Source organism: Diadema antillarum, unplaced genomic scaffold, assembly GCF_040938485.1.
Source record: "Diadema antillarum isolate AM-2024a unplaced genomic scaffold, OU_Dant_1.0 seq00002122_RagTag, whole genome shotgun sequence".
NCBI classification, from domain to species: domain Eukaryota; kingdom Metazoa; phylum Echinodermata; class Echinoidea; order Diadematoida; family Diadematidae; genus Diadema; species Diadema antillarum.
The window spans coordinates 238723-264323 of record NW_027272762.1 but is presented as its reverse complement, the minus strand read 5'-3'; the positions used below and the strand labels follow the sequence as shown (position 1 = coordinate 264323).

Below are 25601 nucleotides of genomic sequence, written 5' to 3'. Positions count from 1 at the left end.
ATAAACTATTTCGAGAGAAAGAGGTAAAGGGGATAATGAATATTGAACGTATCTTGATTGGCAATCTTGGATCTTTTACGGAAGAGAAAAAACAAGAGGTGTTAAAGGAAACCCACACCCAAAGAGAAATGTGGATTGAGTGAAAGCAGCAACATTAGTAGAACACATTAGTTAAAGTTTGAGGAAAATCGGACAATAGATGCAAAAGTTATGAATTTTTTCAGTTTTGGTGTTGAAATCGCTGGATGAGGAAAATACGTAAGTTTATGTACGATGTCAACTCAGGCGAGGTCGGCTGTAGTACGAAATGACTGGTATGGATGATAATGCTATGTTACCATAACATGTGGAATAATTGTTATAACTTCTTTTTTGTCATTATTTTCTTTGTTTTCTGCAGGACGCAAGCATTTCTGACTGAATTCCAGCCAACCTGGCGGCCCAATGTTACAGTTGAACCAGGCAAAATTTGCCATTGCACACAGAATCGAGCGCAGTGCAATGGACCACTCACAGGACTCAGTGACACCGGCTCAGAAGCCGCCCATCGACAGAACCCCACCAGAGGACCCGGACGAGCCGCTGGACCTCAGCAAACCTCTTGACCTATCCACAAAGTCATTGGAGACACAAGCGATGAAGGCATCGGGAGACAGCCAAAGTGTCGAGGTTCACAGAATGCCACCAGGTCTTAAGCCGGGAGAAAAACCTGAGAGATCGGTGACGAAGGCGGACAAATTGCCCCCTCTGGGTGCGACAAGATACCCTTTACAGAGAGGCCTTGCGTATGTCCAACCCCAACAGGCTCGACTTCCACAGCGGACTGTTTCTACGGAGGACCGACAGCCAAGTGCTCAGCGCACTCAGAATGCACCTGCAGGAACTATTTCATCAGACCAGGTGAAAGCCATGAGGAACTACGCTCCTATGCATCAACGCGTTCGTGCCGAAGCAGCGAACATCGCTGCCATGCAAGCACAAGCGATGCAGGCGCAAGCATCGCAAGCAGCCCAGGCTGCCGTAAATAGTGCCATGGCTAGACGTGCCGCTTTCCCTGGCTCTAAAATCAAAATCAGCCGAACTCTAGCGGACGCTAGCGCACTGGCAGCAGTTCACAAACAAGTCCAACAACCATCAATTGGACGTGCGCGGATCGAGGAGCGTCAGAAGCGGCTCCTGCAAGGTCGGACGGCATCCGTGCACCCAGTCCAGAGAGAGCTTTCCTCAGCTGAGGTCCAGGCGTACCTCAGAAATGAGCAGATAGCCCAGGCCCAGCTGGCAGCACGAAGAGGGAATCATCCAGATTATGATCTCCTGAATGCATACCGTACCGCCATGCTCTCATCAGACGTAGCCTCACGTGTAGCGCCCTCTCCCAAGTCCCACGCAACGCTCAGCCGCGATGGAGCTACAACTTCTCAGGCTGATAGGATGCAAGATGGAACGAAGCGGCACGCCGATCCTAACTTCATCGCAGCTGCCCGGAGAAGTTCTCATCTCCAACAAAAGCCAGCTGATCGTTCGGTATCACGCAACAAGGAGACCGATTTCGCGGCCCAGGTAAGGGCTAGGGAGCAGGCATTGATAAAGAAACAACGCGAATTGATTCTTCTGCAGCAGCGTCAGCTTTTCGATGATATCAATAATCGGACGTTGCAGGAATATGCAAAGACATACAATGAACGCAAGACCAAGATGGAAGATCTGAAATATAAGCAGTATGCAAATCTCGTGAAGGCAAGAGAAGAAATGGAGGCAAGTAAGCATCGAACCAGTCATAAATTCCATCAGACGACCGCTCAGCAGGAGTTTGCTAAAGCTATGGCCGCTTACAACGCCTCATTACTCTCCCGACATGTAAAAGGTGACCACGCCAGTTCCTCCCCTCCAATGCCAATTCTGATGCCCCAAGATTTATATTCTGCCAAGTTTCTTCAGAGCCAGCATGACATGAATGGATCTCATGGGCGCAACACTCAAAGACCTGAAATGATTTCCCCACCTAGGGTACAGGTAGCCACGAAAAGATCATCTGATATGCGCGACGACATTATACCTTCCAAAAGGAAGGCGGTATCTCCAGTCTCGTCAACTGCAAAGTCGTTCGAAAGTAGACGTAAAGATGCCCGTGCCGCTTGGGAAATGGCTGCAGCGCAGCAAAGTGCTCTTGCTCATCAATTGTTGGTAAATGCGCAGGAGAAACGCAGCAAACCTCTGCACCAGCCCCATGTCTCCACCATGAAGAATCAATCCGGTTTGCCTGCCCGGGGTGCACTGTCCAGTATGTCTGAACGGGAGAAGGAAGAACTTTTGTTTTTAACAAGATATGGTCAGCTTGCCAACAGACAGTTTATCCAGTCACAGTACTTGGACTCTCTCAGAGCCAAACAGCAGAATAAGATACCGATTCAGAATAAAGAGAAAACACTTCTGACTTCAGGGTCAAAAGTGGATGCGAGTCTCATCCATGCTATGAGCAAACAACCGGCAAAGCAGCAGAGTATCCCTTCAATGAAAAGCGGTATCTCCAAGTCAATAATTCCCCAGAATGAAATCCCTTCAATTGGCGGTCATCGGTCGCAGAATAACAGAGACACTGTGCATGACCTCACGTCCTCTTCACCAGCAAGCTCACCGGAAGTGATCTCCCCGAATGTCGTACATGATCTCCAGCCGGGTAAGAGGCATACCAGTCGTCTTCCATCTTATGATGACGCCATTGCTGCCCGGCAGTCTCTGGCTCGTGCGATGCCCAAAGACCAGCTAACTACAGATGTTATGTCGGACATGGCTAAGCGTCTTGTCTTCTCCAGTCAGGAATGGCTGAAGAAAGTTCTCACGAAAGACAAGGAAGTGGGTGCTGAGCCAACTTCGAGTGACCTTACAAACGGAAGTACTCCAAACTCACTATTGAATGGACCATTTGCGACTCTAACTGGAAGTGGACTTTCCGTCTCGCAGAAGTCAATACACGATGACGTTTTAGCAGATCGCTCCGTAAATGGACACTCTGCCAGCTCTGCTCAAGCGTCGGTATCTCCCAGATCAATCACTGATACAAGAGTCAGTACTCCAGGAAGTGTTCCTCCTCAACCTGTCCCCGAAAGTCTCGAGATACCTCGCGTCGGTCGTTCGCTGTCTCACGACCCGCGGAAGAAGCTGCTGGCAGCTCTGGGCTCCGATGTATCCTCTGCGGAATCTTCGGAGGGTTCTTTCGTAGATTCACCTATTCCCGCTGCGCTTGGAGTTGCCCCGGAGGGTCAACCTGAGACATCCGCAACGCCAGCAGAGCGGCAGGACTCGAGTCAACCAGAGGTCAAAAAGCAACTCCCACTCAAAGATGATACACTGCCAGCAGAAAAGAAAGACCCGAATGAAAATGATCTGATGCAAGCTGATTCGGCATCTCTTGGTAGCGAAGAGAGAGCCCTACAGGTGAATATCTTCCACTATTTTTATTATCTTATCCAGAACTGTGCGTGTGATTCTATCATGTTTCACATACATTTTTGCAGACAGGTACCTGTTTCCTACCTTATTTCACGATGATATCATGCATCCGTTAGAACTCATGTCAGTATTTTCATTGTTCACCACCATAATCTGTCTTCAAATGAACAAGCAATGGTGAAGTAGATGAGTTAGGTACAATAATTGATATGAATTTTACAGAGGGTTGAGTGTCGTGGCAAATTTTTCATTGAAGGTTCTAGTGTAGGATTAAGATTTAAGTGGGTTGTAATGACAAGAGACGGTCAGTACTATTGTATATTCTCATGAGAATCTATTACCATGTTGCAGTTGTTCATTCTTAGCCTGTAATGCTTGTATTCACCATCTTGTCAGCGGCGGTCATTGCCCGTGTCGTTGAGAAGAATTGCCTTGATCTTCGGTACAGTTCTTTACTTGAAACTTTTTTTTGGACAATTACAAATCTAAGGAAGGAAAGGATTTGTTTTGAAGGTATTCTTTCTGCTTCCTGCAAAACTTCCCCAATCTTATTCAGAGAGCTATCATTCGTTTCAACGAACCGGATCAGCAAACACCCGAGAGCGCAGAGCAGGAGGCTTCAGCGGTACATGGCAGGCTCTCCGGAGGACGAGGGAGGGTTGCTCAGCGACGGCGGAGGAGGAAGTTGAGCAAGTTCAGACGCCGTGTTCGCTCCAGCCGCGCACATGCCATCATTAATGGTAAGCATCTTGTCCACCCCTCGTGTCCTCGTGAAGCCTTTGTGGCAGATCGATGACGGCAAAATGATGCGGTACAAGGATCTTGATATTGTACTCTCTTAGGTTCTGGACTCGTATTGCAACCCTAAGACAGTTCATGTTACGGGTGAAAGTCCCTTACATTTTGTTTTAAAGATCCGGTAGGGTGGGAATACCATGGAGCGGGATGGCTGGCCCGACTCGGATATATTCGAGAATCCCGTATTAAACGAATTGTGTATAGCTTTATCACTGATCTCTATGTAAGTACACACACAGCCGAAGAATCTCGACCGGTATCGACCGTTACCGATGAGCGCACGCTTCGATGCACATATTCGCTGACCGGTGCTATTCGTGTTTTTCGAATGTACCCCGGTGGACAGCAAATGACTCGGGCCACCCATGAATCCTTACACTACAGGGTTTTTAGTGTTTACCATCCCAAAAATTGCTTCAGGTATAGTCTTCAAACCCTTTAATGTAATGCCAGCGATGAGCATTCCTGAGCTCGGGGAACTGGTTCCATGACATTATTTTGCTCCCGCGACAATATTGCTCCCATGAAATTTCTGCACGCTAAGACAGACATAAAAACCTACCCACAAACATAACCCTAACCCTAACCCTAATCCCAATCCTCACATCAAACTAGACTTAAAACCCTATCACGACCCTAACAACCCTAATCCTAAGTCCTTGGAGAAAATAAGACCGGAGCAATTGTCTCATAAGAAAATGTGTCATTCGGGAAAATACCCCCATGCCATCATGACGGTATTATTTTTTTTTATTAGGGGGGGGGGGGGAGGGAAATGATGCAAGAATGTGTCTGATTCATTCCTTTTGATCCTCCTTATTTCACGATCATCCATAGACTCATGTAGTCCCTATATATTGTGCGTTAGTATTTCACATAATTTGTTGTTACTGTGTTGTTTTTTACACGTGAGTCTTTGGAAAATTTTACAGGTGCGAGACCTACAACAAGCTAGATTTTGCAAACGTAAATCGATTTTAAAAAAAAAGATAATTTACTGCTTTAGACAATGAAGTAAAGGTAATGGGGGGGGGGGGGTCTATGGCTCTAACCTTGCCATTTCGTCACCTATCACCTGTATTATAGGCCTAGATTGTTGCAACAAGACAAGAAGGAAAAGGTAATGTTGTTTATACAGCCAATCCTTTCCGCTACCTACTCTTCATTTTGAAGTGTGACCAGAAAGTATAGGGCCTACATGCTGTCACGTGTGCCTCTAATAAAAGACATGGAGATAGATAAGCTTTTCCAGTGGTGCTTTACAGCTATGGTTTACTCAGAGTGATTTAATTCTTTATGCCAGTAAAAAGGATAGGGGACAAAATACACTTAAAATTATGTAGGCCGATAGTTCAGTTCAGCTCAGTCCCTCAGAGTTCTTTTTCTTTCTTCCACAGAGCATGATATAAGAAAATTACAAATGAATTTGATTACATATTGATTGAGAATCAGAGGTAATCAACGAATCGAAAGCATGTTTACGGAGTTTCAAACCAAACTTGTGACATTGTCTATGTTATGAGGGAAAAAATGAGGGTCCACTAAAAAGCAGTGCTTGTATGCTGTGAACAACTCATGCACTCGACGCAAAACACTTAAGCTTTCTTAATTACAAATGTAAACCTCTTCTCGTCATAATTACAGGAATATATGGCGAGCTCGAGTGCTGACGTTTGAATGACATTTATTGATTTTCAACCCATGAATAAAGCACGCGGCAGACATGCTTGGCATTTAGGACCTATTTGTCAGTATGCGAGCATGCGGCAAGCCTGCAAATATAGCATCATTCCTAGCTACTACAAAATAAACTCGAAGGGTGTGGCTTTGTATCGCAAGGGCAATAGGTAAAGCATGGAATGGAGCTGTGTTAATCTGCATTTCCGAAACCAGATCTAGCTCTTCATTAAGGTGCAAAATCCATTGCCCATCCGTTATGACATCATTGTGTCATCATTGTGACATCACTGATGTTAGTTAGACGGTAATGTCTTAAAAAATGATCTCTGGGTAACGGTTTTGATACTGGGTTAGCACACGTGCACAATTGTCGTACGCTGAAAGAAAACTCAAACTCAAATGTAACTGAAAGTAAGTTCTAATCCAAAAGAAAAAAAAAACCCGAAACAGACAAGCAAAAAAAAAAACCAAAACAAACCAAAACAAAAAACCAATACTAACCACGAGCTTTGCCGCCTATTTGAAACGAAAGTATTGCTGTAGAGAAATTTGAATGTCAAAGCGATACAAAGTTGTAGAGCACCTTTAATAATTGCGAGGGACATCACAACATGTCACAACAAGATATATCATTAGTCTTATTTTCGTCGTCTAAACATTAAATCTCGATTACACCAGGCTCCGAAAATCGCCCGACGGGACGAAAGCGTGGACGACCTCGCCGATCGACCGTCCCTCTGGACATGGACCTCAACGAAGCCAGGCGCAGTCGGTTCCAGGACTTTGTACCCACAATTCTGACAAGCCGTACACGCAACGCTGGCACAGGTATTATAACAAACAACACAATAGCAATAGACATCATTTATTATCAAACAGGGCGTGGTACCACTTCTCAGGGTCTAACTAGCACACGCTTACACATAAACACGCTCGCATGCACGCACGCACAAACGCTATAGTCCCATATACTGATGGGCGCGTTAAAACCCTTCGGGCTGGCCAAAGTTCACGCGACAAAGATTAGTATGTGCCATACGACGTAAATTTCCCTTATCAAATGGAATGGACCTCTTAAAACCCGAAAATTACACAAGTCATGGGATAAAAAACAGATGATGTATTGAGTTTTCAATAGAAATGTACACATAGATCAGTTAGAGACATACATACAAAACGTGTTGGTGCGTGCGTATGTCGAGTACATTCCATACATTCCCCATTGCGAATTTGGACTTCGACATTACATAGCTACTGAATATTAGGCCTACATAAATCACAGAAACCGCCAAAATAAATCGTCTTTATTATTGAGTGACTGAAATGAAAATCTCTCATGTCGCTACAAGTCTACTCTTGTTAGGCCTACACATTGTTGTAGCTGCTATAGTATTCTGGTGTTATTTGTTCAGTGAAAGAAGTACGTGATCTGTTCTATCGCAGCATTCTTCCCCCTTTAAATTTCCTCCAACCAATTTATGCTCGGTAACAAGGGAAATGAAAAGCATCACATTTGTACGTTGAACTGATTTACTTTAAAGATGTGCAAGGTTTTTTTTTTTTTTTTTTTTTTTGTTTTTTTGTTTAGAAGACTATGTTTCCCCTCATGATTATTTGGTCAAATTGTGATATTCTGTAATTTGGAAAAAAAAATGCGTTGCAGATTGTAGGTAATACTAATTTTTGGTGTGATGAAATTCTAGATCCTACTTGTTAAACTGCGGTTTATTTACTTGACCAGCATGCAAAGTCTGTCGTTTTCTTACAGATAAAGGCCCTTTCCATAAAGAATATTTAACATTTTAACACCTACAGTAAAGTAATAACCAAAAGCGGCGTACCACGTCGTATGAGTTGTTTTTTTTTTTTTGATAAACCGATAAGGAGCATAATCTGTCTACCCGTCTTCTTTCGTGGACAAGCTTTGCATGTGTGTACTGCTATCTCTAAAATGTACCACATAAAAAGGGCGGACCGTCGTATTTATCAATTCCATGAATTGTTTTGTCGAAATGTTTTGTTTCGTTGTTTTCGTTGCTAAGTGGGGATGTGTTGCGATTGTGCTCACAGGTCCAGTTCGGAACTACCGCTCAATGTACGATACGCGAAACGTTCGTTACGAACTGGAGATCGAACGAGAGCGGGCCAAGGTGGTGGAAAGACGACTCAGACTCCGTGCCAACAACTGCGTCGACAACGCACCCAACATGGACAATGACAACGCTATTGGCAACCAAGAGGAGGGCGAACCACTGGTCAAGCGAAAACCACGTGGTAGACCACCAAAATACAGACCAGACGACAACGTGCGCGTCGCAAGGCGGGCTAAAAATGCAGCAACATTTTCCGACGAGACGCCATCTTCTAACAACGACGGTGAACCACCCACGAGTCCCACTCACCCCTTGAGGGTCGTGCTGGACGAAAACTCGTCCAATCGAATCAAGATGAAATTCGTGAATATCCGCAGCGTGCAGGCTGGGGAGAACGTGGATCCCGCTCCCCCGCGTCGCAAGCGCGGGAGGCCGCCCAAGGCTAGCGGGAAAGTCGGGAAAATCCGCGGGAGGGCGGCGGTCCAGGGCTCGCCCAACTCCCCGGAGCCACCCACGCTGGAACGAATGCCTCACTACAACGAGAACGACAGGGGAAGCCTCGACGGTGACTACATGCAGGTAGGCACCAAGGCTAACAGTAACGCATCAACCTGTAACTATCTTGCGTAGGTACAGCGTGAGGAGTTACAGTATTGCCGTAGGATACTAGGCGTAGCAATACTAGACGAGCAATAGATAATGTCAGAATGGCACGATGAATGCAAACTTGGTCCTACTTCTCACAATTTGGTCTACACGCCTTCAAAGTTTTGATACGCCACAGTGAGTGTATGCATCTCATGCTGACACAGATATTGACATTATACTGATTATCCCTGGGCCCTTGGAATTGTTGACAAAATGTATTTACTTCTACGTGCCAGTTCTTCCGTCGTCTGCCATACCTCATGTCCACGGGCATTACACAGGACAGTCTGTTCCCCGGATGCCCTGCTCCAATATTTCTGTCACTTTCGGCTCGCAGCACGTATGAATTTGCACCAACATGTTCTGTCAGGCAAACACTAATCCAGTTTCAAAGTGAAAGTCACGTAAATGTGTTTGAATTTCATCGACATTTTGCTTCTGCAATGAATTGAAAATAACAACAACAGCTCAAGGCTGGAACTTGATTACCGCGCAGCGACGCGGTATTGTTTCCTAGCAATCGCGTACCACCAGGTTCGCCCCTCCCCCCCCCCCCCCCACGCACAAAGGGACAAGGTCAACCATTGTTTGAACGCTTGATTAATAGTTTACTTTTTAATCACTTTGCGGTCAAGTTGGACATGGTCAGTACTTGATTGAAAATTTGATCTGGGGTCAGGCAAATATTTTTTTTTTCCTTCGGGTCATCTTATTGGAATGATTTTTCTTTAAGAAAACAAAAAAGACCCCTAAAAAAAGAATTAATAAAACAAGATAGAAAACTAAAGCATGCAGATAGAAATTAACACACACTTCCGCTGCTAATTTCAAAGATTTCCTATACACACAGCGAAATAGTACCCAAGAACATATCGTTTTATAGTGGAATTTCCCCTGCCAAAATAAAAAAAAAACAATTCTGCAATCGAATGAAAAAACACGCGAGAAATATGCCTCTAATGGGGCCTGTGCCTCCCACCCTAGTAACAAGAGTCGTGAGAAAGTCTCCCGTACGACTTTTTCTTCAAATTGTATAGAAATGCACTTCAACACAAAAATTACGAGACATGTAAAGAAAGAAAAAATACTCGTGATGCTTTGTTTCGCATGTAAATTAAAGCTGCCGAAGAAATTTCATTTTGATGCGCAATCATCTCAGCGTTTAATGTTGTAATCGGTATTTTAGACATTTAGGCTCTTCAAAACATTTTTTTTTCAGCAGGTCATTTGCCTAGAGGCTGCTACTAGTTGCGTGATATTGTCCATTGTTATAACTTATGTCATCTGTGTGTTTTAATTGTCATTTCGTGTAGCGCGCTCTTGATAATTTTTTTTATTCCAGTTCTCTTTTTAACGTGAAACGTGCCGGAGACCGCATGACTCTTGTGACGGAAGGGGGAGGGAGAGGGGAGGACCAGAACGATGCCAAACAATTCCGTTGCATTTGCTGCGTGTTCACGCTTCATGTTCATGGCTCAGATAGCTGTATTTATTTCTGTGATTTGTCCCTAGGATGGTGATTATGATGTCATCGATACTGGAATGACGTCATCCGAGTACATCGACACCCCGATCATACGACCCGACCCTCCACCAGGTAAGCGAAACGCGTGGAAGGATGCAGAGTATCCCGAGGAAGTTTTAAACTGGGTTGACGTCACAGGGCGTGTCGAAGCAGTTTATTAATTCCCTTCGTGGAAGCTGCTAATCGCGTTATGCTATCCTCTGCACGCAGTGATCGATGTGGTTACTTGTGTCTAACGCACACTTTCTTACTACATGTATTATCATTTCTCTGAGGAGTGTTTTCCTTTTCACTTACTATTCTGTTACACGCCATGTCCCCGGCAATGCATCACTCCCAATATTATATTAAGAGGTCACTCGGTTTTGTACATCTTGGACTGTGATTGTGTGCGTGCGTGTGCATACCATGTGCGTAGGCGAGCCTTTGCGTGCTATGCATGTAGAACGCGCTGTTAATGATACGTCACTTCGCATTATAATATTTGAGCATACACAGTACATACACTGCTATGGGATATTTATACACACGGACCTGATAAACGAAATTAAAAAGCACTCATAATCATCACTATCATCACTCGAACACATCAGTTATGCTTCGACCGTAATATTTCAGGGTGAAACTTGCCAATTCAGTGACGAACAGAGAAAAACAAAAGCCTGCGAATTCTATTCGAAGTTTCGCTAAGTAACCAGTTCGGTGATAAGGGGGTTCGATTTACCACAAATCGTGGAGAGCTGCTTCCGTTCTTCGGTAAATGTCTTGAGGTATTCCCACGCCGATATCGGGCTGATAATCGAAGTTAATTACAAAACAAAAATAGATGCAATATCTTAATTTCGACGCGTGATCTCATGTTGGCGTTTTGCCAAGCGGTAGAAGCAGATCCGACCTGACAGTTCAGATTACACATTTTCGCAATATCTTTTCCGCCATATTGTGAGTTGTGTTCTGGCGGTCTCATTTCCAAAGCGGATGATTTTTTACTTCTTTCATTTTCGTTTACGATATTATACACGTACACTGTATTATCTTTCCTATCCGTATCTCATTAGTTATTTATAGGCCTAGCAGGGTTTGTATGTACATCACGATTGCTTCGATAAGGAAATTTGATGGATATTTTTGACAAAGCTGTAAACAATTATACGCTCATGGTATGAATTATTTAGTATTCATGGTGGGATCGATGATGAAAAACCGCTAATATTCACAGAGTGCGTATTAAACAATTGCTATAATTCCTGCTTTTGATTGCCAAGTTGCGAACTCAAATTGGGAAATGGTTCGGGGGATACAGAAGTCTTGCTTCCATGTCCTCAAGTCACCGGGAAAAAATCTTTCAGGCAAACTTTCGTTCTAGATTTGTACACTCAACGTTTATAGAGCGTTTATAACGTATCATACAGCCGGTAGTCTGTCCATTAAGGCTTTCAGAATTATTTCTTCGTGTCAGAAAAAAAAAAGATTGGGGTAGGGAGAAAATCAGCGAGGTTGTGTCGTGTTAGAAATAATTCGCAGTGATAGCCGAAGGCGTAAGCCAATCATCGTAAGACAATGGGTCTACGAGTCGCTGATTTCTCCGTAACGTTTCACAAGAACATTTTTTTTTTTGCTTACTAATCTTTTTTTTTCAATGCAGTGACAATTAAATGAATCGAGTTCTTTTTTAATTTTCAGTTTTACGCGCAATGGCGACTCCATTGTTACAAATCGGGCTCGCTTTTTTGTTGTTGTTGTTGTAATTACTGTTCCCCTGAAATTATTCTGCGCCTCTTTATAAATAATAAAAACAAAAACGATCACATATCAAGTCATCATAGAATGGTCCTAGAGAGATATGAATTAGACGTCAATTATATAATTATGAATATGAGATGTACATGTAATTGCACACGCACACACACACGCATACACATATAATATATGATATATATGAAATTATCAAATATGTCGTGCTATGATTTCCTTTTTTCCAAAGAAATCACCGCGCATGACGTCACTGCACGGAATATAACGATTTTGATCCTCGTTACATTAGTCACGTGATTGCATTGTGGCCAAGCACCGACCAGTACTTATGTTGACAATTCTATATACTTCACTAGCACTTTGCACTACCAAGATAAAAAAAAAAACTGTCTACAGAAACATTGCTCGCTAGTTGCGAAAAATCAACACACTGTATTGTGTAGATGGTGCAGAGGAGGAATATGTATTATCCGAGTAGCTGCAGTTTATTCGTTTTTAATTGTTCTGTGCGTGACATGCGTTTCAAATTTCAGGCGCTTGCGGAATATCAAAGCGTTGTAACTTTCACATTTCTTTTGTTACCTCATTAACATTCCCCTGGCATATTTCCAACATGAGCGTGGTACTTTTGTTCGTCGCTCGCATGTGTGTATGTATGTGTGTGTGTGTGTGTGTTGTGCGTAGCTTGAGTGCGTCAGTTTGACAAATGGCTTGTAATAATTTACCTGCCCTTACTATTCTTCTGTCTTTCGTTTTCTATACAGAAATGAAAAAGCTTCTGGTGAACAAAAAGCTCGGAGAAACAGCGCTTCACCGATCAGCTACGCTGGGATATATGGTAAAATACATCACGCGCTAGTGCTCGCAGACCATAAACAATTAATCTAATTGCTTGTGCATATAGGTATTGACAATTAAGATTAGAAAATCATCAGTAACCGCAAGTTGATCCTCCTGAAGGTCATCATAATTATTACGCGTTAATGGCATGGGAACGGGGCATCTTTAAAACCTTGGTCACACGGAAATACTATGCAGTGGCTGCCGTTATTAAGAACCTTCCGAAGACTGTGAATAAAACTTTACATTGTCATTGTCATTAAAGACAGACATTGGAGGGGGAAATGACTCAACATTTTTCCTCGCGTAAAATTTTAAAAAAAAAGTGACAGTAGCAATATAGCAGCTGCTGATTCCAATATTGCAGTTGGGCATATACACCCAACTGGACGAGCATTTAGCATGCACCCAGCTTAATCAGAATTCCGATCACGCAAGCAAATATTTCTCTTCATCTTCAATCAATAAAGGGTAGTATTTTTTCAGCTTATAACAGTGTTTTGAGGAAACTCTTTCTATCAACAACGATTTCGTACTTCTGTGGAGGCGAAAGAACAAAAACTAAATAAAACAGGCGAAATTTTTGTCCGGTAACCCACGAACAAATACGGAAGTACAGTAAATTGATTGAATGCACACTATCTTCCGGATGTTGTTTATTTACTTCGGCCATGGAACCATGTATAGAACTATTCGTTTGAAAAGGAAAGGCAAATAACCTTGTAAATGCGGATGTGTTTGTTTCCTTTCTACAGGAAATCGTGGCCTACTGTGTGGATTATCGTGTGGTGGATGTGAACGCGCGTGACAACGCAGGCTACACGGCGCTACATGAGAGCTGCGTGCACGGCCATCTGAACGTGGCGCAGTATCTACTCAGCCATGGAGCGGATGTGAACGCGAGTGCCGCTGACGGAACGAGGTATGAACAAACCCCCTTTCCCGGCTTCCTGTAAAAAGCTCCCCATCCCTCCCCCCCCCCCCCCCGCCATTCTTCTCCACCTTCCTCCCCCTGCTTCCTTTCCATCTCTTTCCTCCCCACCCTAATCCAATCATTCCCGCAACCACCCCCCCCCCCCCATTTCCGGGTGGCGATACCCGCAGTCGCCCTCATCAAAGCGATATCACTTCTATACAATGTGACTGTGAAAAAACAAAGGACAGGAAGAAAAAAAAAAGACTGCTGAATAGAGAATGAAAATGTGGATGACTGCAATAATACGGATGACAATTTTATCTTGTTAAAGTTATCTTGTTAAAAAATGTTACGATTAATTATGTCTTTATTACGGTATTATTTTAAGCATAATCATCAGAACAGGGAATCGCATTATTTATGTTATTTCAATATCAATGGGGAAAAAAACATAAAGTAAAATGTACCTTAAAAATTCATCTTCGAGAGTTACGAGAATATTGGACAACGAAATTCTTCGATGGGTTGAACAGTTTTATTTATCGTTTTGTGAGCTCGTTAAACACTGCTTCCCATTCATTATATCACGTCCTCGCTTTTCCGGCCTGTAAATCACATTTAGTTTTAGCACGGAAGCGGAATCACTTCAAAAATCTAATAAGAAAAAAAACAACAACAACAACGTGCAGACAAAATACAAACAAACAGCGCATGATGCGTTACAATCACCGCATTCCCTTGCAATACATAGACCCATGCGCCGACAGTGTAAGTTTCCGTGGCGATAATCTTCCCATCCTAACGAGTTTTACGAGAATATTTCACGCGCTCAAAAAAAAAGAAAAAAAAAACGCTTTAACATTCAGCGCAAAAACAGCTGCAAGCATGAACTATAGAGTCTTGTAGCTGTGTCAAATCAAGAAAGTAGGCTGAAGGAAAATGACAAAATAGACGGACTTAAAAAAAGAAGAAAAAAAAGAAGTAGATATGAAAAGGTCACGGCATAATTTCTGTATTTTTTTTTTTTTTTTTTTGGGGGGGGGGTTTGTAATGGGATGGTTGCAAATTACGTTATCCTCTAATAATTTGGTTTCACTTTTGTTGGGGATGTTTATACGATTGAATCCTAACGTGCACTTTTCTCTTCGAAAGTGCCCAAGAATGTTTCAGATTACAACGAGACCTTATTTTGGCAATGTGACAATTTGTCAAGGGTCAAAGAACTTCACTAAAACAACAACAACAAAATCACACACACGCGCACGCACACACACAAACAAACATAGATAACAGAATCATAACAGAATCATAGCCAAAAAGGTGCACTTCACGGACGTATAGCGTGTAGCTGCATATCAGTGCAACGTCATTGAACTCTGTTCCCTGGTTCACTCTTTTCTGAGTAAGTTCCTACCCTGCGAAACGACATTTTGCTTCCAAGGGAGAAAAAAAAAACATTCTATTCACCACTTTATGCATCATGGATACAAATATCATTGCACCGAGTGGCTGAGACGAGAGAAAAAAAAAACCGAGCAAACCAACCAGCAAAAATAGAAGATATTCCCCCATTCCCCCAACATACTTCTCATTACTTTGGGTATATGACTGCATGCGGTTTTGACTACTTTTTGAGTTTGTCACGTAGCGTTTCATGCGAGGTTGCCTCCCCGCTCCGCTGTACAACACGTTTTTGAAGTTCGGCAAAATACGCAGAAGAGGTTTTAACCATGACGTCTCCTGGATACGAAGATATCTATAAAACAAACAAACAAACAAACAAACAAACAAACAAACCCAACAGTTGTTTTTTTCTTGTTTCAGTGAATTAACATGTATCGGTAATGGCACTAGGCAAGCAGGGGTTGCGTTATCATTAAACCGCCTTTTGTCGTTTAAATTGAATAGAGGCAATTCTAGTTGGAATTCACATTTACTTTGTCTTTCTATAGTTTTAAAAGGTAAATCCTCCCTGGGCCATGATTTTCATTTCTTAGTGAGTGCTCTATTGTTTGGGGAGTTGGCATCCGTTAATGTGTTAGTTGCGGTTTTTACAGTCATTTCGGGCACATTATATTTAAGTTGACGATATACAATGCATGAATCCACATTGGAATTGAGTGGAATATTCACAAGTCTCTATTGATTTGTTGTGCCGGAAAGAAACTCGTGAAGTGGAATTCGTGTGTCGCTTTTAACTAGACCTCTATATCTGGAGCACTTAGCAACTCGTCATTCACAGCTATAATAATAGGTAGATTTTCACAAAGTTGGCCTTCGCGTGCGGAAGTCGCACTACCCGCTATTTTCATCTCAGCTTTGCTAAGGAGGGCCTGATCGCAATAGCGAGCTATTTCTGGAAAGACGTTCGTGTCAATACTCACTGGTAGCAAGAACCATGAATTAGATAGAGCCGCTGTAGCAAAGTACCCATTTCCTCTACCAGCTACTCTTCTATTTGCTATGCAGCTGACAAATTTTGATATGCATCTTTATCCGCGACCCTTAATATATTTCATTTATCTTCGTGTAGCGTGTTTCCCTCTAAATGTTATTTTCTCTCATGAAAAGGGTTTGGTCTCAATCGGCACATTATGCCTTTTTTTCTGATATCTCTCTGGTAGGTGATAATTCTTGCTTCCCCAACATTTACTGTGTAATTGCCTTTTTCATTTTTTTTTGTATAAAAAAAGAGATGTAATAATGTTCATCTGTCGTGTGTTATGCCGTATATGTTCAAGGTCAAGTTCCAGTTTGTAAAACATTTATTTTCCATCTTTTTCATTTTGTAAATCACATACATAAGGTTGTACAAGGAAGGCAGAACCTCAAAAAAGCAGAGCTTGTGGTAAGCTGCCTAACAAAATACATTATGTTGTCCACTTGTGTTTCAATTCATCCATCCCTCAAATTCCTTTACGTCGTGTTTTTTTTTTTTTGTTATTTGATATCAATGAATTTGAGTCAATATTGTGTTGAAACGAGTTTAAATGTACTGACTTCAACGGAACTGAAGTGCATTAAACTGAAATGAATTTCCGCGAACAACCATGACCCATTCTCTCAAACTCACCGTTAGGGGGAGCCAGTCTTCTTCACCACCATTTCATTTTTCTTTCGTTCTTCATTCCTCCGCTTCCAGACCCATTCACGACGCAGTGGACAATGACCACGTAGAGGTGATGCGCCTTTTGCTGGCCTACGGCGCTGACCCCTTCCTGTCTACCTACTCAGGCCGCCGGACCACCAAACTGGCTCTCGCTAGGAGCAGCGCAATGAAGACTCTGCTCTTCGGTAAGTGATTATCATTAACCTTTTATGTGGTAAAGAGTCAAATGTGCACAAATTTTGCACACAAACCTGTGGACAGGAAATAATGTGGCAGGTAATGGGTTAATTGTAATAGATAGATTTGACGCATTCCGGAGTGTTCAAACTTAAATTAAGGCTCACTATAGGGTCACTATCGCCATATAACCGCGACCGCATTCCGTCAAAATGAAAAAAAAAAAAAAATACTAGGATGGAATGCCGAAGATACAGAGGATTTTTACCATGGCTAATATCTTCTTCTTCTTTTTTAATGAATAATTGGTGTGAATTGGCGTCGATGACGACAGGCAATTCGTCAGTCAGCTACAAGAGAAAGTCGACATAAGAATCATTGAACACTGAATTTTGGTCTCTGTGATATATACATATATATATATATATATATATATATATATATATATGTATATATAATATATATATATGTATATAATATATATATATATATATATATATATATATATATATATATATGTATAACACAAAATTGAAACAAAGTTCATGCTGTATTCACCAACAGTGTATTTCAGCACACAAATTTTCTAGCGATTGGCTCTTTCTCATTCGCTCTTTCTGAAGTGTTGATACACTTGAAGAAAAGCGAATCGCTCGAAAATTTGTGTGCTGAAATAAACTGTTGGTGAATACAGCATGAACATTTTGTGTCAGTTTTGTTTTTGATAATCACGTCAACACGTGGACAACTTACTCTCTCTCTCTCTCTCTCTCTCTCTCTCTATATATATATATATATATATATATATATATATATATATATATCACAGAGAGGAGAATGAGTAAATAATGTATATCACAAATTGAATTGTCTGTAATTTTCTCCCAAAGTACACTCAACGTTGCATGATGACTTCTGGTATTATGGCAAGGTGAAGTTGAGAAAATATTTTTTCTGGCGATCTTCCAGTCATCGGACTTTAGAAAGGGGCGTTGCCAAGGGAAACAAGCGTGACTCATGCAAAGTTTCGTTATGACGTCATTCCAGCCGGCGGTATTTCATAGATCGAGGGATTCGAAACTTCCAAGCGGCAAAATCACAATTTTACTCGTTAGGTATGGCCAGTGGCAGATCCAGAGGGGCGCGCACCCTCTTTATTTCTGGTTAAAACAAAAAAAAATAAAATAAAAAGAAAAAATAGGGAGTGCGTGCGCTCCCCCCCCCCCTTTAATTTTGCAAAGGCGCCTCACCTTTACGGAATTTGTGGATCCGCCCCTGATGCCTTGAAAAAAGAAAAGAAAAAAAATATATATATATGGCGTCATCTTTACAGAATACTTCGTTGCTCTTAATGGTTTCTGTTCGCTGTTGTTGTTATCATTGATTGTTTTTAAACTTATGATATGTGTTTAATGTTTTCGTGTCTGTGTATGTGTATAGGTTACCTGCGAGATGTTAACGGAGATAGGACCAAACTGAAGGACTTTCCTCAGCGACCTTTGGACTACCAGTGGAACTTCAGTGGATCGTGCTCTCTTTTTGGTAATTATTTTATGCTCATGCACCATGACAAAATAGTAATTATTCAAACTCACCCTCTACCCCTTCCCACGTCTCCACAAGTATCTATCATTTATACTCAACGCCCTCAATATCCATGTAAGAGCACGGAAGCTACTCAATGTCGCATTTCTATGCACATGAATAACTGTAACAACCAAGAATGTCAATTCCGATGCGAACCCTCCGCGCGCGCATTAATCGTGGCTCGCCTTTAATTTCTTGGAAATGATGTACCGTACAAGTATCCGACATAGCTATCTCCGAACAGCGATCAATTTATTTAGGTGATCCGAGAATCCTCTCGGATCACCTTCTGTATCTGTACTGATTCTTTGTTCTTCTTCTTCTTCTTCTTCTTTATTTCTCCGCAAAAGTTGTGTAGAGATGAGCTCAGAAAGTGCATTGCCTATGAATGTCAAACTTATACCATATGTGTATCATGTCCCAAAGACGACATGTCAAGTAAAATCGTAGTGATCAGTCGACCGTGACGTCACTATGACGTCATTATATGAAAACACATTTTCAATCATATCTCATTAATGGAGTGGAATTTCTCAATGAAATTTACGTCACATAAATTTCAATTCAAGGGAATTCTACCCATATTTTCAAAATTCCTCGCATCGTAAAGACGTGCGCGTACGCGCGCGTTGAAATATTTGTATGCTCCAATCAAGCTCAAATTTTTTTTGCATACGTTTCAGACCATTTGGAGCATTTTTTGAAAAATTGAAAAAATCGGACGGACGCGTACGCGCGCGCACATATACGCACGCACAGCTCATATGCAATGAAAATTTCCCGTTTTTTCACTTTGATCGGATGTGTGAAATGTCAAGGAATATTTCTACCAAGTTTCAAGTCAATCCGACTCAAGATGACGTCATACGGGTCCGTCAAAGTTGAAATTCCGCGCGCGCGTCAATGGCGATATACAGTGCAACAATGCCAAAAAACTGCCAATTTTAAATCCAATTTTACTCGTCAGGATGGACGGTGACCCCCCATTTTTTTTACATATTCTGAAAGCTGATGAGTTGTACATGTCATTTCATGGGTTGGCAATGCTGGAAAAATGATTAAAATATATCAAATTTCTTAATAAAGTTAAAAAAGTAAATTTTCAAAATGACGTCATCAAATTTCAAGTTCATTCAAGCATATCTCACTTATTCTTTAGTTGATTTTCGTCCAAATTTCAATATGTTGTAGCTTATTAAATGGTCTTTCAGATATATAATAACAACAATTTGATTGGATGACGGCATCACCTCGTAAAAAGGGATTAAAAGTAACATTGTTAAATTTGACCAGTTTACGTGTTATCTCTATGGGAGTGCAGTTTTTCTGGAAATGAAAACTGACATGACTATCTTTATCGAGCACTAGCTCACTTATGCTTCGGTGAATTTCTCCCATATTTTAGTATGTTGTAGCTGAGACTTTGGGCTATCGTAAATGTGCCCTTTGTTTTTTCATACGGAGTCGGCATCATGCCCAAAAACTTGGTTGAAATTAAAGCTTATCTTCCATGTATTTTCATATTCCTTTCTTTCTGCAACTTTCTTTGCAATAACTCAAGAAAAACAAGCTCTATCAGCCCAATATTTTGCACATGTTTAGTTTATGTCACGTACATTATTTCATAAAATAACAACTACTTGATCGGGTACCTTCTTGGGTATGTAAATTAGGGTCAAAGGTCAAAAATGTTTCATCCTGTATCTTGGTGAATACATGTCTTATCTTTCCCATATTTTGCATACTTAAAGACCATGTTACAAGAATCATTTCACAAAGTAACTACTTTTTGCTCAGACGCCATCTTGTCTGTGCAAAGTAGGGTCAAAGGTCATATGTACTTCTTTCTTTATCTTCATTATGACGTGTTATCTCTATGGGAGGGAATTTGTCTAGATGTGAAAATTGACATGATTGTCTTTATCGACGACTAGCTCAATTACCCTTCGGTGAATTTCTTCCAGATTTCAGTATGTTGTAGCCAATGTAATACTCTTTAAGTTTTGTTCAATCAAAGTTTTAATCGGATGATGTCTTCACCTCGTGAAAATAGATATAATGTAACCTTGTCAAATTTAACCAGTTTACGTGTTATCTCTACGGGAGGGAATTTTTCTGGAAATGAAAATTGACATGACGGTCTTTATCGAACACTAGCTCACTTACTCTTTCGTGAATTTCTCCCAGATTTTAATATGTTGTAGCTCAGACTTTGGGCTATCGCGACTATACCCTCCATTTTTTCATACGGCGCCGATATCACGTCAAAAAACTTGGTTGAAATTATACTTATCTTCGATGTATTGAGATATTTCTTTCTTTATGCCACTTTCTTTGCAATAAGTTAAAAAAACCAGCCCCTATCACGCCCATATTTTGCACATGTTTAGGTCATGTCACGTACTTTATTTCATAAAATAACAACTACTTGATCAGACACCATCTTGGGTATGTAAATTAGGGTCAAAGGTCATAAATGTTTCAACCTGTATCTTGGTGAATACATGTCCTATCTTTCCCGTATTTTCCACACGCAAAGACCATGTTACAAGAATCATTTCACAAAATAACCACTTTTTGCTCAGATGCCATCTTGGCTGCGCAAAGTTGGGTCAATGGTCAAATATACTTCATTCTGTATCTTCGTTATAGTGTATACCGAATTTGGTACCAAAGATGGCAGACCTGACTCTCTTTTCTAAATGGGAATCCAAACATCACACGGCCAATGTCTCTAAACACAGATGAAACCTATATGGTCATGCCTATTGCGATCAGGACTCGAATCATCGATTAAAACAAATCGGATCACCTAATTTGTCAGTCTTGACAAATTCCAAGTCTAGTTACAATGTACTTCGGGTCCACTCCAATACATTATATGCATCCCTGCACGCATTTTCTTTTTTAAAGGCAGCCATATTTCCATCGGCTCCGAGATATTGTGAGTCCGCCCATATTAAATACGTGATATACCTGGATAAGGTGTCCTTGTATACTTATTATCTTACTTGAATCGTCTGACTCTCTGAATTTGAAGAGTTTTATCTCAAAAACGCTCTAACTCCTTTCTTATTAAATTTGCAATTAAACGCTGCATTCTAAAAACAAAGAAAACAAAGGAGAATACGGAATATCTGTAATTATTACTTCGAGAATATCTCTTCTTTTGTTACAAGTGAGCTTAGCCCATTTTTGCGATGAAACTCTTCATTAGAATCTGATATAGCCATCGACACCCTGACGTGCACGGAAAGACAATGTTTGTTTCGGTTCCCCCCCCCCCCCCCCCCCCGCCTTTTACGGTTTTTATTGGTCTCGAAACTGCCAATGAAAGATCATCGTAGCATCGTGTAACACGGAGACAGGAAAGGCCCCTATTTCATTTTCGGATTCACGAACCTTCGAAATAACAAACCTTATTTAATTCTCGAATTAGCGAACCTTCGGAATAACGAACCTTCGAAATAACGACCCTTATTTCATGTTCGGATTGACGAACCTTCGGATTAATGAATCTTTGGATTAACGAACCTTGGGAATATCGAACCTTGGGAATAATGAACCTTCGGAACAACGAACTTGCGGAATAACGAACCTTCGGAATAACGAACATCACCCGAAAGGACTCGATGCGTTAACTTAACGATAAGGGGTGGAAAGTTCGGGCGTTTCTTCTCCTCTGACCTTACGAGGGGAAATATAGAGGAGCAGCCTAAAGACTGGTTGTCGAAAAGGCAATACTTATCTAGTTGTGCATTCTTGTGCGTCCGGTCCGGGGGAGGGGGAGGGGAAGGGGTGTAGATAGCAAATGGTATGAAAGGAACGGTGTAATTTTCTCCAACGATGGTGCAAAGAAAATGATGACGATGATAGATCTATTAAAAAAAAAATCAAAACAGACGACACCATGATAGAACGCTCGTCCTCTGTTTGCTAACAACATGTTAGCAGTGATAAGAATAATTTTATGTGGATTTTTTTTTTGGTATAATTTTTTGGAGAGATCGTTTCGATTTGTAAATCATGGGCCATCGCAGTTTTCGCAGACATCTTGACGCGCGTGTTATTCACAAATTATAGTTTGCTCTGGAGAAAGAGCAAGAAAAAAACACCTTTGAATTTCAAATAACTGTGATGTTTTGTGAAATTTTGTGAATCTGGTGAAATTCTTCTCAAATGAGTCTTCTCAAGTGTTATGATCTATTGTTCGAAGTTCCTAACATTTGCTCGAATGTGAGGCGTTTGTAGATTTACCAATGACTTATAAACAGAGGAAGCAATATTTTCTACTTAGTAAATGATATTCTTTTCACCTGCTCGCAGATACAGCAAGCGAAGCCAACATCGACATTTTCGCTGATGCCCCGGCGCCCGAAGAGGAGAGCTGTCAGCCCGCTAGCGAGGCACAGGATGATGGAGTATTCTTCGAGATCAGCGAACAACCAGTCCTTCCGTCATTCAACTTTCGTCTTCAGGACCAGGACAAGTAAGACTGACTTCCGGTATCGCCTCGAGAAATATTCTTCCTGATCAAATATTAATGGCGTTTGCACCTAAATAATATTTTGTTATTACCGAAATATAACGCCAGAATAGCGGACAACCTGGCTTCTTTCTCGTTGAGTGCACAATACCACGTCATGATATATGTGTCATACGTTTTTGTTTTGTTTTGTTTTTTGTTTTTCAACGGCTGATGTATCTTTAAGCTAAATTTATTTGCTTATTTGACGACAGCCTTCTGCATTTACATCCCACAATACATTGTCTCATAATTCAGTCAGATATCCTTCTTTGTACCATTATCCTGAGTAGCTCCAAATCGACGTGTTTTTTTTTTTCTTCAATCTGTTAACAGTCCATTGTATTACAAGTAAATTTCAACTATATTCGAATGTTCAGATTGTATGCCTTATTGTGTTCGAAATAAGAATGACTGTATTTCATTTGTAATATAATGCAGAAAATTCTGAATAAATTGAATTGAATTGAATAATGACGTTTGTCTGAATTGCGCCCTTTTTAATATCTTAACATTATGTTAGTTGAAAATCAAATCCGTCTAAAGACACGACTTTGTAATATACTGGTATTAGCTTCTGGGATTTTTTTTTTCAATTTCATTCGTTACATATTGCCTAATTTTCTTTTAAATACTATCGATAGCAAAAGCGATAAGCAAAAGCAAAGTCTAGAACTAACACTGCTCCGCCACACTTTTCAGGTTTCGCAACTGGCTGATGTTGGATCATGTAGCTGAGCGTCTGTCCCTCACCCCCGAAGAACTGCTCGCCAAGCACCCCAAGGTCGTTCCCGTGACTCTCCCGGTCGAACAGTTTCAGCAGTCCGTGCAGGAGTCGCAAGTGTCACAATCGTCGTTTCCCTGCGCAGCCGCCGGTCTGCGAAGGGCTTGCCCGACCTCCGAACCGTCCGCCAAGGGGGAGGAGGTGACTATAGTCGAACTGGACGATGAGCTCAGGAACTTGCTAGGCGTGGAGATCGAACACTTTAGGTAGTCGCCAGATGCGACTCTGTTGCTAGGCGTCAGAGCACACGCCTTTGCCAAGCTATCTGCAACTGGCAGAATGCGGGGGTAGTTTCTTCCGATGTTTGATATGGAACAGACATTCATCACCAACGTGGACCTAAACAACGTTTTGATACTTATAAACTGTGGTACACGTTCTGATACTCGTCTTCAGATTTGGTGATTGACCACCTCACATCGGAGAGGATTTCGTTTTCGTACGTCAGATCAAGGTTCTAGACCCTTTTCGTTCCGACTTATTCTTCCACAAACAGCAATAGATTGGTGATTTACAGTCATGACAGTGGTGTGGTATTCCGTGGTTTGAAGCAGCCGCAAGACATCATGCATAGGCTTTTGTAATGTGTTTTTCTTGTTTTGTATTTACCGATGAGTATGGTTTAGTTGTGATTCAGATCAGTAATACCAACACACACACACACGCACGCACACACGCAAAAACAACTTTGATGCTTCGTGTGAAGCTTTTGGTCAGTACTATATTTTCAGTGTGCAAGACTCCAGCGTGAAATAGTTACTGTAAATACTTATTGCATAGTTAAAGGACTTCGACTGTGGTCTCATTGGATTTTCTTTTCTTTTCTTTTCTTTTTTTTTTTGGGGGGGGGAGAAAATGTTACGAAGGGAGAGTCATTCGGATATATAATGTCTTGACTGAGCAATTAGAGTACTAAAAGGGAAAGTACGATCATTTATGTCATGATAATTACGGCCTATGTCCGGTTGTTAGTGCTGCACGATTAGCCATTTCTACCCTGTGGTATTACGAGGATACTATAGTCTGCCTCGTGTTAATTCCAGGCTGTTCAAAAAATCCGGATCCTCCTCATCTTTTTTTTCTTCTTCCGTGTAAAAAGACGGATATGTATAAAAATATAATTTTTCATAAGTAGTCTGGGGAAATAAACATTTAAATTCTTACAGTGAAAGGTATCTTATGGCTTTGCGTCGACGCGATACTCTGTTATACAAAGTTTAACAGCACCTGTTGGTTTAATTGTGTTCTACGTGTTCTGTCACATATCCGGTTCGGATTCTTTATCTTGTACTTATATCGTATGTAATTACAAGCTCGCGGTTTCCTTTTTTGGTATTTTCAGTGTGCGTTCCTCTTTACGTTGTTTCGACTTTCTCGCCGTAATTTATTGACGTTGTTGGTGGTTTCAAGAGTTTTGCGCGTGTTGTATACTTGTACATAATTTATTGTCCCGTTCACGGCTTGTTTGTTGACACTTTTTACAAATAAAACCGTTTAGAATTAAACCTGAAAGTGTTTGATAGTGTGTTTCGTGTTAGAGTCCTCAGAACAACCAAGGAGGCAAGACGAAAAATTCACCTCACCTCCCTGAAACACTTGACAACCGTGTTCAACACTACGGCCGTCGAGTAGACACTGTGTAAACACACACACACATACATAATATTATACACACACATGTATACATATTCAAATTCACACTGGATCTGGATCT

The 25601-nt window shown here is 41.3% G+C and overlaps 1 protein-coding gene across 5 annotated transcripts in view; it reads left to right on the top strand.

Moving 5' to 3' along the window:
* Nucleotides 1-25333, top strand: part of LOC139713995 (uncharacterized) — a 66156-nt gene extending 40823 nt beyond the window's left edge. For 4 of the 5 annotated variants that reach the window (XM_071625715.1, XM_071625718.1, XM_071625716.1 and 1 more), the window contains 11 exons: nt 401-3435; nt 4007-4190; nt 6607-6756; nt 7999-8600; nt 10182-10266; nt 12714-12787; nt 13545-13711; nt 16848-16999; nt 18432-18533; nt 22905-23067; nt 23806-25333. In XM_071625715.1, coding sequence (XP_071481816.1) covers nt 445-3435; nt 4007-4190; nt 6607-6756; nt 7999-8600; nt 10182-10266; nt 12714-12787; nt 13545-13711; nt 16848-16999; nt 18432-18533; nt 22905-23067; nt 23806-24097 — 4962 coding nt within the window. In that variant the 5' untranslated portion in view covers nt 401-444 and the 3' untranslated portion in view covers nt 24098-25333. Of the gene's footprint in view, nt 1-400; nt 3436-4006; nt 4191-6606; nt 6757-7998; nt 8601-10181; nt 10267-12713; nt 12967-13544; nt 13712-16847; nt 17000-18431; nt 18534-22904; nt 23068-23805 lie in introns of those variants that run through there. The other variant, XM_071625719.1, reaches the window with a different exon arrangement.
* Nucleotides 25334-25601: the final 268 nt, after the last annotated feature.